This window comes from Phacochoerus africanus, chromosome 5 (assembly GCF_016906955.1).
Source record: "Phacochoerus africanus isolate WHEZ1 chromosome 5, ROS_Pafr_v1, whole genome shotgun sequence".
Taxonomy (NCBI): domain Eukaryota; kingdom Metazoa; phylum Chordata; class Mammalia; order Artiodactyla; family Suidae; genus Phacochoerus; species Phacochoerus africanus.
In genome coordinates this window covers 59,282,858-59,298,933 of record NC_062548.1, presented here as the reverse complement: position 1 = coordinate 59,298,933, position 16,076 = coordinate 59,282,858, and the positions used below count along the sequence as shown (strand labels likewise).

At 36.4% G+C, this 16,076-nt stretch overlaps 1 protein-coding gene across 7 annotated transcripts in view; it reads right to left on the bottom strand.

Moving 5' to 3' along the window:
* Window positions 1-6,886: 6,886 nt before the first annotated feature.
* The window catches only part of TSGA10 (testis specific 10), a 119,664-nt gene continuing 110,474 nt past the window's right edge, over window positions 6,887-16,076 (bottom strand). For 4 of the 7 annotated variants that reach the window (XM_047781461.1, XM_047781460.1, XM_047781458.1 and 1 more), the window contains 4 exons: window positions 15,283-15,485; window positions 13,580-13,684; window positions 12,992-13,141; window positions 7,159-7,234 (listed from right to left, as the gene is read on the bottom strand). In XM_047781461.1, coding sequence (XP_047637417.1) covers window positions 7,210-7,234; window positions 12,992-13,141; window positions 13,580-13,684; window positions 15,283-15,485 — 483 coding nt within the window. In that variant the 3' untranslated portion in view covers window positions 7,159-7,209. Of the gene's footprint in view, window positions 7,235-12,991; window positions 13,142-13,579; window positions 13,685-15,282; window positions 15,486-16,076 lie in introns of all 7 variants that reach the window. The other 3 variants (XM_047781463.1, XM_047781456.1, XM_047781459.1) reach the window with 2 other exon arrangements.

Below are 16,076 nucleotides of genomic sequence, written 5' to 3'. Positions count from 1 at the left end.
TATGAGTACAGTCACCCTGATAACCAAAAGCAGACAAAGATACCACAAATAAAGAAAATTACAGTCCAATTTCGTTGATGAACATAGATGCAAAAATCCTCAACAAAATACTAGCAAACCGAATCAAACAATACATTAAAAGATTGTACATCATAATCAAGTGGGATTTATCCCAGGGATGCAAGGATTCTTCAATATCTACAAATAGGTGTGATACACCACATTAACCAACTGAAAAATAAAAACCATATGAGCCTCTCAATAGATGCAGAAAAAGCCTTCAACAAAATCCAACACCCACTTCTGATAAAAACCCTTCAGAAAGTGGGCACAGAGGGAACTTACCTCAACATAATAAAGGCCATATATAACAAACCCAGAGCTAACATTATTCTCAATGGTGAAAAGCTGAAAGAATTCCCGCTGAGATCAGGAACAAGACAAAGATGTCCGCTTTCACCACTGCTAGTCAACATAGTTTGGGAAGTCCTAGCCACAGCAATCAGAGAAGAAAAAGAAATAAAAGGAATCCAAATTGGAAAGGAAGAAGTAAAACTATCATTATTTGCAGATGACAAGATACTACACCTAGAGAATCCTAATGACACTATCAGTAAACTGTATTGCCAATCAATGAATTTGGCAAAGTCACAGGATACAAAATTAATACACAGAAATTGATGGCATTTCTATATACTAACAATGAAAGATCAGAAAGAGAAATTAGGGAAGCAATCCTATTTACCATCACATCCAAAAGAATAAAATACCTAGGAGTAAACATACCTAAAGAGACAAAAGACCTGTACACCGAAAACTGTTGATGAAAGAATCAATGATGACACAAACAGATGGAAAGACATATCATGCTCTTGGACTGGAAGAATCAATTTTATCAAAATGACTATACTACCTAAGGCAATCTACAGATTCAATGCAATCCCTATCAAAGTACCAGGGATATTTTTCACAGAACTCAAACAAAATATTTTAAGTTTGTTTGAAGCACAAAAGACCCAGAATAGCCAAATACATCCTGAAAAAGAAAAGTGGAGCTGAAGGAATCAGTCTCCTTGACTTCAGACTATACTACAAAGCTACAGTCCTCAAAACCATATGGTACTGGCACAAAGACAGAAATATAGGTCAGTGGAACAGGATAGAAAGCCCAGAATTAAACCCACACACCTACAGTCAACTAATCTATGACAAAGGAGGCAAGGATATACAATGGAGAAAAGACAGCCCCTTCAATAAGTGGTGCTGGGAAAACTGGACAGCCATATGGAAAAGAATGAAATTAGAACACTTCCTAATACCACACACAAAAATAAAATTGAAATGGATTAAAGATCTAAATATAAGACCAGACAATATAAAACTCTTAAGAGGAAAACACAGGCCAAACACTCCCCAACATAAACCACAGCAATATCTTCTCAGACCCACCTCCTAGAGTAATGACAATAAAAATAAAAATAAACAAATGGGACTTAATTCAACTTAAAAGTTTCTGCACAGCAAAGGAAACCCTAAACAAAATGAAAAGACAACCCACAGAATGGGAGAAAATATTTGCAAATGAAGCAACTGACAAGGGATTAATCTCCAAAATTTATAAAGACCTTCTGTGGTTCAATACCAAAAAAAGAAAAAAACACAACCCCATCAAAAAATGGACAGAACATCTAAACAGACAATTCTCTAAAAGAAGACATACAGATGGCCAAAAAACACATGAAAAGATGTTCCGGCATGACTAATCATTAGAGAAATTCGAATCAAAACCACTATGAGGTAACACCTTACACTGGTCAGGATGGCCATCATCAAAAAGTCTACAAACAATAAATGCTGGAGAAGGTGTGGATAAAAGGGAACCCTATTATACTGTTGGTGGGAATGTAAACTGGTGTGACCACTGTGGAAAACAGTATGAAGATTCCACAAAAAACTAAAAATAGAATTACCATTTGATCCAGCAATCCCACTCCTGGGCATCTATCCCGAGAAAACAATGACTCGAAAAGATATATATTACAGTGTTCATTGCAGCACTCCACACTATAGCCAAGACATGGAAATAACCTAAATGTCCATTGACAGAGGAGTGGATAAAGAAGATATGGTATGTATACACAATGGAATATTACTCAGCCATTAAAAGTAAATAAATAATGACATTTGCAGCAACATGGATGGACCTAGAAATTATCATGCTAAGTGAAGTCAGTCAGACAGTGAGACACCAACATCATATGCTATCACTTACAAGTGGAATCTAAAAAAAAGGTCACAATGTACTTCTTTGCAGAACAGATACTGACTCACAGACTTTGAAAAACTAGTATTTTCCAAATGAGACAGGTTGGGAGTTGGGGGATGTGCTGGGGGTTTGGGTTGGAAATGCTATAAAATTGGGTTGTGATGATTGTTGTACAACTATAAATGTAATAAAATTCATTGAGTAATTTTTTAAAAAGAATGCAAAGAACAACACAGGTTAAGTGAAATTAATAATGAATAGGAGAACACAGAAACTAGACAAGAAATACGAAGACTATCATTTTTAAAAAATAAATAATTATTAAGCATATAGGGTGTGCCAGGCCCTGTGCTAGTTGCTGAGGACACGATATTAAAACAAAGAAGAATTTTCCAGGCTGACAGGAGAGAGAAACGTGGGTGATGCACACAGAGGAAATATGCAAAGGCCAAGAGACAAAGGAGCTTAAATTGTTCTGAGTATTGAAGGCAATTCAGAATAACTGTAATATATAATTGTAAGGTAGGGGTGAGGTATGAAGTTGAAGAGATAAAATTTTTTTTAAAGAACCAAATCAGAGAGGTCTGTAAACGTGACATTAAAGACCTTGGCTTTTAGTCTAATGATAAAAATTGGTACTCACAGCATGCATGTGTGGAGACAGAAGTGATCGAGTTCCAGCTTTAAAAATATTTCTCTAATTACAGGGTGGAGAATGGATTGGATGGAAGTATGACTAAAGGAATATCTGGATTTTGTTGTTGAGCTGTAAAAATGATATATTCTGGGCATTACAACCTTATTAGATCTATGATTTGCAAATATGTCCTCAAATTACTGGGGTTGCCTTTCTCTTTCTTGATAATGTCCTTTGATGCACACGGTTTTTTAATTATGATGAAGTCCAATTTATCTATTTTTGTTGTTTGTCATTTAAGTCATATTTAAGAAACCACTGTGAAATACAAGGTCATGAAGATTTGCCTCTTCGTTTTCAAAGCGTTCTATAGCTTTAGCATTTAAATCTATGATCCCTTTTGAGTTATTCTGGATGTGATGTGTGCCAGGGTCCAACTTCATCCCTTTGCATGAGATATCCAGTTGCCCTAGTGACACTTGTTGAAGACACTATTCTTATCCCATTGAATGATCTTGACACCCTTGTCAAAACTCAATTGACCACAGATGTGCATGGGTTTATTTCTGGACTCTCAATTCTATTCCATTGATCCTATGTCTATCTGTATGCCAGTACTATACTATTTTGATTACTACAACTTTGCAGTAAGTCGTGAAATTGGGAAATGTGAATCCTATAACTTTGTTCTTCTGTTTCAATGGTGTTCCCTGGTGGCTCAGCAGGTTGAGGATCTGGCATTGTCACTGCTGTGGCATGGATTTGATCCCTGGCCCCAGAACTTCCACATACCATGGTCGTGGCAAAAAAAAAAAAAAAAGAGAGAGAGAGAGAGATCGAGCTATTCTGGGTCCCTTGCAATTCCATATGAATTTTAGTATTGGCTTTTCTTTTTTTCTTTTTTTTTTTACTTAATGAATTTTATTACATTTATAGGTGTAATACATATATACATATATAATACATATAATACAACAATCATCACAACAAAATTTTGCAGTATTTCTATCCCAAACCTTCAGTGCATCCCCCCCACCCCCAACCTGTCTCATTTGGAATAGGATTGGCTTTTCCATTTCTGTAATAAATAAATTAAATAAACTCCATTGGGGTTTTGATAAGGATTGTATTTAATTTGAAGGTGGTTTGGGGAATATTTCATCTTAATAATGTTGTCTTCTAATCTGTGAATGGGGGATGTTTTCCCACTTATTTGTCTTTAATTTTTTTTCAGCAATACTGTGTAGTAGGAAGTAACATTTAAGTTGACTAAATATGTGAAGTGAGAAGGGAAGGGAGTGACCTGGACTCAGGATTCTGGCATCTGACATAGTAGCTGGTGACACTCCATGGTGGGAAACCAGGGCAGAGACTGCAAAGAGGAAATGCTGCTGAATTCAGTTCTGACCTATCCAGAACCAGTGCCTATGATATTTAACTCAGAGGGTTAACAATCCTCCTCTAAAACACCCTTACTTCAGCAAAAGTGGATGTTTTATATTTAATATGACATTTCACAGCTGAGAGCTCTTTTTCAGGAGATTTGTCATCAAAGAAAGAATAGTTTGGTCTAGTTTTTATATTGTGTATTTTATAGCATTTTTTGTATTGTGTCTTTACCATATCAATAGGCTGTTATACATCTGCATCAAGCAATTACAATCTCATGTAAAACAATAAATTTCTTAAGTATTACTTACTATAAGAAATAATATTTTCTTACTATAAGAATACAGTTAAGGTGCCTCCACCTTTGGATAATGTTGGCTCTTTATACTTACCATATACTTTTCCTTTTAAGTATTCTGCAATTAATGGCACAAGTCAACTATAGTATACTTTTAATCAGGTATAGAAATTATTTTTTTTTGTCTTTTTAGGGCTGCACCCATAGCATATGGAAATTCCCAGGCTAGGGGTTGAATTGGAGCTGCAGCTGCCAGCCTATGCCACAGCCACAGCCACACGAGATCTGAGCTGTGGCAATACTGGATGCTCAATCCACTGAGCAAGGCCAGGGATCAAACCCGCACCCCATGGTTACTAGTCGGGTTTGTTACCATTGAGCCACAGTGCGAACTCCAGGTATGGAAATATTTTCGTGTGTCCTTCATTCCCAACTCTCTTGTGGCTCCTCTCCCTATACTCTGCCCTCTCCACATACAACGTGCTAAGTGCACAGGGCAAATGACACTTAGTTCCTTGTAGTCATGATGAATAGTGACTATGTACAATGAGGAACTGCCTCCATCATATGAATACTATTAATGACAGGACTTTTTTTTTATTAAAATGGCAAGAGTACTGCCGGAGTCCAGCTCCAGCGGCCAGGGATGCACACCCTGTAAGGGATGGACAGTGTCGGCGAATGCACACGGAGACAGCCTCTTTGTCTCTTTCAGAGCGCTGGACTGCTCAAATTTTATTGGCATAGATGACTGTTTATATAGACAGTTTTTAACTACAGATTACATCAGTGTTAAAAGTACATTGGTTAACTTTTAAATTTTGTTCTCCAATCACATTGTACAGCAGCTATACATCATGTTCTAAGATCTTTAACTAAACTAAACTTAATGAATACAATTCAAGGACAAATAGGTACAATACATCATGTGGAAAGGAGGAGACTCAGTACAAATCATCTCATGGCCAGCCAATCTTTACAAGTTGAAGAGGTCGCAGACATAAGGATTTGATGTTCACAAATCTTGTTTTTAGATTAGTGCTTATCTTTAAAGCGTTATGGCAGGAAGACAGTATGAGAAAATATAAATCAGCTTAACTAGCTATCACTTAAAAGCTTCTAAAATCAAGGACAAAACTCATAGCTAGGTTTCTTTTGATCATGAACAATATATGTCTAACTTCTATGAACCTCATTAAAATCCTAACTCTTAAGTTTACTGTATAACTAGTTAGTAGATAAACACTATGTTTTTAATTGGATTTGAATAGGGGGAAAGTCCTTCAGGATGAAATTCTTATTATATTATTGTTGTATTTTGTTAAATCACAAATCACCATAGGAAAATAAGAATGGAAAATAAGAATAATAAGCAAATAACAGGAAAGACTGAGGAAAAACCGAATAACAAGTAAAACAACAGGAAAGACTAGGTCACCCGAGAAACAATCCATGTTCTCCGGCGCAAACATGGAAATTGTTTTCCCAGGAAAGCCCCAATTTTTCCCCATCAACATCAACAAGAGAGCCATGTAATCTGAGGCCTGCCCTTGGATTGCACCGCACAGGCAGGCCTCAGCCTGCCTCGGTTTTTCATCGTACAGGCAGGCTTTTATCATGACCAGAAGCCCACCTTCGGCTTGTACCATTCAGGTGAGCTCCCTTCCTTGGTTAGGAACCTGCCTTCGGGGTTGGTTTTTTTTTTTTTTTGCCATCAGGCAAGGTCCCTTCCTTGAGTGCCTGCATCTCCTCGGCTCCCCGCAGAGTACAAAGAGCTTATATCAGTAAAATACAGTAGGGTTCAGACTGTAATATCAACATTAAAGCAAAATCTATGGACAGAAAAGGTAAGAGATTTAGGAGCCTTTAGGGGAAGTAAGGAACCATTACTGAACTTGTTACTCTACATTATAGACAGCTGCACAGGCAAAAAAAATCAAATAAAATAGCAATTGAGTTGACTGCAATATTTTAATATTTTAAGGAAAACGCATTAAAAATACAAATCTTTTTTAAAAATCTTACATTCTAGACAGTTATAGCATCACCTACCTTTCTAAAATAGTAGGGATAAACAGTTGTTGAAAATGTATGTTAATTAGTGGTACAACACTATGGATTAAAAAAACCTTGACACACACCTACTATCTACTGCTCTAAAGTCAGATTACAGCCTGGAACTTATGGTTCCAAAATGGAATATGGGGTCCCAGGCCAGAATTGGTAAACTCTGTCTATTTTGGCACAACTTGTCCAGCCATGAAAGAATAAATCACAAAGAAAAAAATCAGTTTTATAAAAACACTGTCCCCTCTTTTTATAAGCTTCTTTATTTACTCCAGATAGTTAACAAAACAGTGTTCAATAGTGAAGTAAGCAGATTTTACACTCACTATTACTGTATGAATAGAAAGAGCCATATGCATTTTTGATTTCTGTTTTTATAAGTCATCTCAGATCACTGTGATAAGGCACAGGAAAACAGAGATTAAGAGGCACATTGTTAATAAATACATTTCACACTGTCAAGCATTCAAAAGATAAATGCAATCATATAGCAAAAAAAAATCAGTTTGAAATTTTGACCTCTCCCAAGGGTGTGAAGAATCTTTTCATGTGTCAGAAATCTCGATAGCAAAGATTCCTATAAGGAAGATAAAAAATTACATAGATTAATATTTTTAATTCGATGATTTCACAGTGTACTAAAGATGAGTGCCACTGTTATTTTGGCAATACTTAGGATTTTCCCTCCAGCTTCTGGGGAGGAAAACAGATACCACATATTTTTTCACTTAATTTTCACACTGTAATACATTCATATCATGGAATAATATGGATTCAATAATAAGAAGGAATGAACCATTAACACATACAACTTGGATGGATCTCATAGGCACTGTGCTGAGAAAAGCTAACCGCAAAAAGTTACATCCCGTGTGTGATTCCATTTATCAACATTTTCAAAATTACAGAATCACAGAGGTGGAGAAGAAATGGGTGTTTGCTTGGGGATAGAGAGGAGGACAGGATAGAGAGGGAGTTTCTTGGGGCTGATGGAACAATTCAGTAGCTTGACTGTGATGTTATATGTGCATGTAAAAACGAGTGAAAACTAAGTAAGACCTATAGACTAGTTAATTATATCAATGTCAATGTCCTGGTTTGTAAGATATTGCCATAGGGGAAGCTGGGGGAAGGATATGTGGGACTATCTGTACTGTTTTTCCAACTACCCCTGAGACTGTAATCATTTCAAAATAAAAGGTAAAATAAAGCAAAACGAAAGTGTGTTACAGCCATACGATGGAATATTACTTAGTAGTTGAAAGGAATATCCAGTAAATCTGATACAACCTGGGTAAATCTCAAACATATAACGCTGAGTGAAAGTCAGCCACTACAGACTACACTCTAGGTGATTCCATTTATATAACAACTGGAAAAGGCAACACGACAGGAACAGGAAACAGATCAGTGGTTGGGGAAAAGTAAATTAAGTACATTGACTGTTTTCTAGATAATAGGTGGCAGTCAAAGGATGCCATTTAAACTAATAGAAAAAGCTTAATTTTTTAAAAGGGGGTAACATTAAGAGTACTAAAGTATTAACAGAAGGGTAACCATTATAACAAAACACAAAACTTCCTGAATATCAAAAAAAAAATGTTCACAAGCAAAGAAGAATAACCAAATTGAGAAAGAAATAGAGTAAATATCACATAGCAAACACAGTTATCATAAGATAATATGACAGGGTTGAGGTCAAATTTAACACCTATATCGATAATGTGAAGGAACTTCTTTTTAAAAAAAAATTTCAAAATGGCTTATAAAGCAAAACTCAAATCCATTCTAGGTACAAGAGAGATACTTAAAATGCAGTGACTCAAAAAAGTTAAAGAGATGGACAAAATTTACCAGGCAAGTGGAGACAGTAAGGACACAGGAGTTGTAACTCTACTTTTTTTTTTTTCATTTTCTTATTTCTTTAAAAAAATAAAAAAAAAATGTGTCGAGGGCCGACACATTTAATATTTCAATAGATCGCAGCGAGGTAGCTGCTTCCCTACGCACAAAATCCCGACCCAGAAGCAGGTCTGCAAATGGTTTAGCACAAGGTTCCTCACGAACATGCAGTGCTCTCAGGCCGCGCCCCGTTTCCCAGCACGAAGAACTCTCCGCACCTGACCTGGTTCCCGACGCGCAGCAGAACACACCGCACGCGTGCAGGGGTTGCAACTCTAATACCAGACAAAGTAGATGTCAAGCCCTTTCTCCTTCCAAAAAAATTAAATGCACCAGAAAATAACACTTCATAAAAGCCACATTAACAATGAAGATGTGACAGTTCAGAATATCTATGCAATAAGTAAAACAGCAAACCACTTATATAAAACAAAATTTATAGGAGATGTAAGAAAAAAACATACTAATAATAGGAGATTTTAAGATACCATTTTTAGTAAAATAAAGTCCAGTGAACAAAAATTACATGGTATTTTAAAAGAACTAAATAGAATAGAAAGGTAAATCTTTTAGATATGCTACACTATACTCTGATAAGAAAAAAATACATCTTTTCAAGTGCACGTGAACTATTCATAAAAATTGGTCACACAGTAAATTACAAAGAAAACATCAGTAGTTTCCATAAAATAGAAATATTATCAATAATAGTCAATAATCACAATGCATTAACTCTGGGAATTAAAAATAAAACCAAAACAAACCAAAAAAAATCTTCTTACTGGAAACTAAAGGATTTTCTATCAAATAATTCTTGGTTAAAAGTTAAAATACAAACAGGAGTTCCTGTTGTGGCTCAGTGGTTAACGAATTTGACTAGGAACCATGTGGTTGTGGGTTTGATCCCTGGCCTTGCTCAGTGGCTTGAAGATCTGGCGTTGCAGTGAGCTGTGGTGTAGGTTGCAGACGCGGCTTGGATTCCGTGTTGCTGTTGCTGTGGCTGTGGCTGTGGCTGTGGCTGTGGCCAGCAGCTACAGCTCCAATTTCACCCCTAACCTGGGAACATCCATGTGCCTCGGGGAGCAGCCCAAAAAATGGCAAAAAAAAAAGTTAAAATACAAACAGAAATTGCAGAATTTCTGAAAAATAATGATCACAGAACACTACATATCAGAATCTGCTAGATACATTTAAAGCACTGATCACAGAAAAATTCATAGCCCTGAATATCTCTATCAATAAAAATGAAAGAATGGCAGTAAATGAATTAAATTTCTAACTCAAAAAGCTATGGGAAAAAACTGATAAAGTAAATGAAAAGATAACACAAGGAAACAAATAATATATATAAAAACAGAAATTAATAAGATAAAAAATATATCAATAAATCAAAATTCTTGTTCTTTGAAGCAATGAACAAAGTGAGCAAACCATACACTAAGGTAATCAACAAACAAGAGAGAAACATACATTTACAAATAAGAAATGACAATGGGATATAACTATTGATACAGAGGAAATTAAAAAATAAGATGCTACATTGATTACTTCTGTGCAAATAAATTTGAAAACCTAGATAACTGTAAACCTGGATAACTTTTAGGTAAATAGAGTAGAGATAGAAAGTTTAATTTCCAAAGAAGAAATTTAAAAAGTTATCAAGGAAGTACACCCCACAAAATAAGAACCAAGGCTGCATGGTTTCACAGATAAATTCACCCAAATCTTAATATAACTGATAATTCCCAACTATTTAAATTGTTTTAAAGCACAGTAAACAAAAACTCTCAAATCTCTTTTTTTGAAGCAAATATAACATTGGTATCTAAACTTGATAATAGCACAGAGAAAATTACAAACCAATACCACTTATGAATATTGATACACAAATCAAAAATAAATATTAGTGAACACTAAGAAAATACACCATGACCAAGTAGGGTCTATTCCAGAAATTCAAAGATGGTTCAATAGGTGATGATCTATTCATGTAATTCACATATTAATATTTCCAGAGAGAAAAAACATATCTTCATAGAGGCTAAAAAAGCCCTTGACGAAAACATTCTTTCCTAGTAAAAAGTCTTGAAAAAATAGGATTGGAGAGCTGAGGACGGTTTGCTGAGCCGGTTAGTGTCCCTGCTGAGCCTTACGCTGTGGTCATGTCTCGGTAGCTGACATGTCTCTGTTCATAAGGAATGTGGCCGAGGATACCAGGTCTGAAGATTTGCGACGTGGATTTGGTCGCTATGGTCCTATAGTTGATGTGTATGTTCCACTTGATTTCTACACTCGTCGTCCAAGAGGATTTGCATAAGTTCAATATCCTTTCTTCAGATGGCTGATTAGTGAGGGGTGCTGAAGTTTGAAATTCAAGTTTATGTAAGAGAGAATGTAAAGCTGTACAGTTATGGCGACCCCAAAGAGAAAGCGTGAAAGAACCTTTAGGGTAGAGTTCAACACTTAAGGCAGGCAGACAAGCCAAAGACCTCTTAAGGATCAGGCTTGAAGAGAAGGTAGAGTTTGAGAAAAGAAAATATAAAGAAAAGCTGGAAGAAGGACAAGCCTAATGGGAGACAAAGCCTTGCTTTATCTACAAAAGGGGGAAAAGATTGTTTTTCATTAAAGCCATCTGTCATATTTGGCCAAGCATCTCCTGACAAGTCCTTCTGACAAGCACTTAAAGAGTTAAAGGTCAAGATGAAGTTGAATGATGGCCAGGATTAAAGAAGTCATACCTGATGTATCCTACAGAATAACTATTTTCCTTTTTTTTTTTTTTAATGTTTTGTAAACACTTAATTTTCAAAATTACTCTGGTGTGGTCTAGTAACAAAACTTGTAACTTGATTTATGTGGGCCTTTAATGTTGTGATGTGGTTTTGTATAAATGCACTCTCTCAGCATGTCAAAAAAATAGGATTGGATGGTATTTTCTTAGTGTCATAAAACATAGAAACCTCAATCCTAAAGTCAGTATCTTACTTAATGGGCAAATCCTAGAGGAACTCCCACTACAGGTCAGAATTAAAACAAGGATGGCTACTTTTTTTTTGTGGGGCGGGGGGCTGCACCCACACCACATGCAGAAGTTCCCAGGCCAGGGACTTATCCCATGCTCCAGCAATAACCTGAGTAACAGAGTGACAAAGCCACATCTTTAACTGCTTGGCCAAGGAACTCCAAGGATGTCTACTTTTGCTACTACTATTTATCATAATTCTGACCATACTAGTAAATGCAATTAACTAGAGAATACAAGTCAAGAGATAAAAATAGAAAGAAGAAATAAAATTAATATTTAGGAATCAACTTAACAAGAATTGTTCAAAACCTATATAAAAAACACTACAAACCATTCCTGAATAACACAGAGCAAGTTTGAACAAATGGAAAGACATCTCTTCTTGATTAGGACATCTCAATAGAATAAAAAAAATGAGAAGTGAAGGCAAACTGAAACAAATGAATTTAATGTTATTTCAAACGTATACCATAACCACGGTGAAAGGGGAAAAAGTAATTAATCCAAGTAATTTATGAGCACAGTATTTGACTACATGCCCTCAAGACTTGGGAAAGGTAGGTAGTTTATGCAGACAGGAAGGGAGAACCACAAACAGATTCTGAACTTTTATTTAAGTCAGCCTCTTTATTGTGGTGACAGAGGTGAAGAAACTCTGAAAGTATTTTCAATGTACTGGGACTAAGCAAATGAGTAGGTGTGCTGCTATCATTGAGTTAGTGTGTTCATGTTGGCTCAGGGTTCTTGAGGAACAAGAAAGGACATACACATACAGAATGGAAGGAGGCAAGGAAGAAACCCATGAGGATGGTTCCAACTGGAGGTACTGGATATTGTTAAAGAACATCTGGGTGGGGAGAAAGAGGAAGGATCATGGGCAAGAGTGAGTGTGCAAGGCAGCACATGGGTTGTCTCATCAACATGTAAAAAGCAAATGGAGCGAAATCTTAATAATAGTGAGCATGGGTAGAAGGTATACAGAGGTTCTTGAATTATGCTTAGTTTTGTTAACTTCTTGTAAGTTTGAAATTATTTCCAAATAAAGATACTTTTATAAAATTTGTGACCTATAGGAATATATCTAAAATATTTTCCTCTGAAAAATTAGCCAATTACCTCCCTAGAGTATATGTGTTTTATGGTGCTATGATAGCCAATATTTTGTTAATGAAAGTATTAAAAAATGTATGTTGTAGAAATAAAATAATATTTTCAAAATATAATTTATGTAAACAGTCATTTCTAACATATGTATACAAAACTACAGAAATATTTTTATGTCAATATATGTCATTATGTAACAATGTTTAAATAGCACTATTAGTGATAGACCGAGTTTTCTTAACTCCTCAAATATTGTTTTTATTGCTATATGGCTCCCAAAGAATGGATCCTTAAACCACTTACTCTTCTAATGATCGATCTAGGCCTCGGTCAGGAGATCGATGGTGAGCTCGTTCTGGTGAGTGACATTTTGTGTTTGGCTTTATTGTGGAACTCAAATGATAGGCATTACTTGAGTAATTCTGGCGGCGAAGTTCTTGCACAGCCCTCTCCCTAAGGCAAAACAGTAAGACTTTTAAACGTTACATCCCTGACATTACTTTTTTTGCTTTTTAGGGCCACACCTATGGCATATGGAGGTTCCCAGGCTAGGGGTCAAATCGGAGCTGTAGCTGTAGGCCTACACCACAGCCACAGCAATGCCAGATCCGAGCCGTGTCTGTGACCTACACCACAGGACACGGCAATGCCAGATCCTTAACCCACTGACTGAGGACAGGGATCAGACCCACATCTTCATGGATACTAGTCAGGCTTGTTACCACTGAACTACAATAGGAACTTTCTATATCTGTGACATTAGTAATACTGTAATTTGAAGCTGTACTTCAAATTATACTTTAAAATCTAATCATCATGAAATAACCAAAATCTTTTGTTATCTAAGAAAAAATGCTTTCCAGGCTGAACAGTGTGTAGAGACACACTAACCTTTCAAACCTCTCCGTCCCTAGCTGTCTCTTGGTAATGTCTAAATCAGCTTCCAGCTGCGTTACAACGTTCCTGAACTGGGCCACGTCTCTACTCTGGATGGCCCTGTGGAACAGAATGTAAGAGTGACAGTTAATTAAAGGGAAAATACCGCTATGACTCTTAAAGTATATGAAGACATGTTGGCAACGGTTTCTCAGCTGGATCCAAGCAAAACTGTGATTTTTATAGATCATATATTAGTATATCTAAAATATGCCAGTTTTAGATGTAATAAATGTGCAAAGTAGCCTACTAAAAGCCTAAACTGTCCCAGCCCTATTCAGTTGTTGAACCTTCTCTGTCTCAGTTTCCCTTATGTTTAAATGGGATAATGTTATCTATTTACTGCAGCTCATTTTTACAAGTGCACTTTAAGGTATTATATGCATATTCCAGAACACATTATACAGGAATTTATTAGCACCATGATGAACATGCTGTGTGTGTATGTATATTTAATTAACCAAATTGTAATGAAATTTGATGTATCCACTGTCAAAAAATCTCTTCAATTTAACAGGATCTTCCTTAAACAATGCCTTTAAAACCTGTGGAAAGGCACACTATCAGAAGAAGATAATGACAAAGATGAATGCTGCTTGCACAGAACATTCTATCCTCTGCTGACTTTCAGGACTGCATTAGAGACTGCTGGAATCTGAACTTCAGAGACTAAGAACACAAAGTGTACCAAGCTTGCCAGTTCTAAGTGACAGGATTTACCAGCCAGTCTAAAACAGAACATACCCCTTTAGATGGGAGTTTTGGTGCACTTCCCTGAGGCTTGAGGAAATGATCCTGCAGAACTGGTTGTAGGTATCCCCAAAGCCCATCTGCAGTGACTGAAAAGAATGACTCAATCACAGCTGCCACAACCTCAAAACTGTTTCTGAAGGGAACTGGCCCTGGTTTTGCAGCCTTTGCTTAGGCAGGGCCTCCTAGGAGTGGCTAATTCCTGAGACCGTGGTTCTTGCCCTTTCCCATATCCCCTGCCCAGATGGGAGGGTGGAGTTGAGTCTGGATGAAAAATCATTGTAGGTGGGATGAGATGAGAGGTGAGGGGTCCTTATTAGGTTTCGTGAGAGGTGACCAAGTTTAGTAGTAAAATATTCACTATCCAGGCGGGCATTTCCACTTAACCCTCCAATCTGGTAATACAAGGTGCTAACAGCAACAGGGATTCTTAAAAACCAAAACCAATGCTCTGGGTGGAGTCTTCAGAATTCTATGGATGCAGCAGTTCTTTTAGGTATCCTGTACAACTTATAGGTACACAGGAAAATACTATGTGACAAACACAAAGACTGGGCAGCAGTACCAGGTAGGTCCATAAATAGAAAAATTCTTCTGGTTTCGGAAGGGCTTAATTTTTTCTAATCTGGTTATATTTCCTAAAGGCATTATGCTAGATCAATAGATGTTCTATCATACCCAAAGCTCTGTTGGAAACAATCAACAAAGACAGTCAAGCTGAAATTTAGATATAATAGAAATAAGCAATAAATCCCAGACAAATCACAATATTTTGGGTCCTCAGCTTAATGAGTAGCAAATTGTGGCACTAAATTGTCTAAATCCCTGCTTTAAAATACAACTAACCTATCAAGCACCAATAACTTAAGAACTAGGACTTTATGTGATCATATTGCTAACCAACTCACATTTTGTTTTCTGCCAAGCAAAGGTGTTCTTTAAGAAGCTGAATTTCAGATTCTTTTTCTTGAAGTGCTATCTGAGACTGATATTCTTTGTCTCGATTGGCCACCAGCAAAGCTTCTAGATTCTGCATGGAGATTCTCTCATTTGTCATTTGACTCCTGAGGAGTTCTATTTCAGAACGAGCAGCATCTAACTCATTTTCCATCTGTGTAATAATAGGAAGACACCTATACTTATTCCCATTCATTCATTTAAGAGGTGTATTGTCAGAGACTCATAACATTTCTGTAATGTTCTAAATTGAAAACTACTTTCAATTTCTTGATTAGAAATTGTGTCCTCCTTCTTACAGACACGCCCAGTATCACTTTCTTCAACACTCTGATATCATCAGAAAATTCATTAAATAAGAAGTTATTAATCCCAAGCTTCTAACAATTTCCATTTCCAGCTTTGATATTTCTTAATATATCTCTGAAAGACTGATATGATAGTATCTGTGACTACTGCTTTGTCCTGAGTCAGGTGAGTTACAAACACTTAACAATCTGATGGAATGTCTTTGTATTCCATAGTTAAAGAAGGTAAGGACTAATAATTGCACATTCCCTCTCCTGCATGATCCTGTGGAAAATTTGACTTTTTGAAGGTTATCTTGAGCCTAAAATATGTTCTGTAAGCCATATGTTTCTTCAAAAGGAAGAAAACCAGACATCACTATTTAGAAAAAAATTACTCCTTCATCTCATAATACGCACCAGAATAAATTACATATGCACTTTAGAAGTTAAATGCA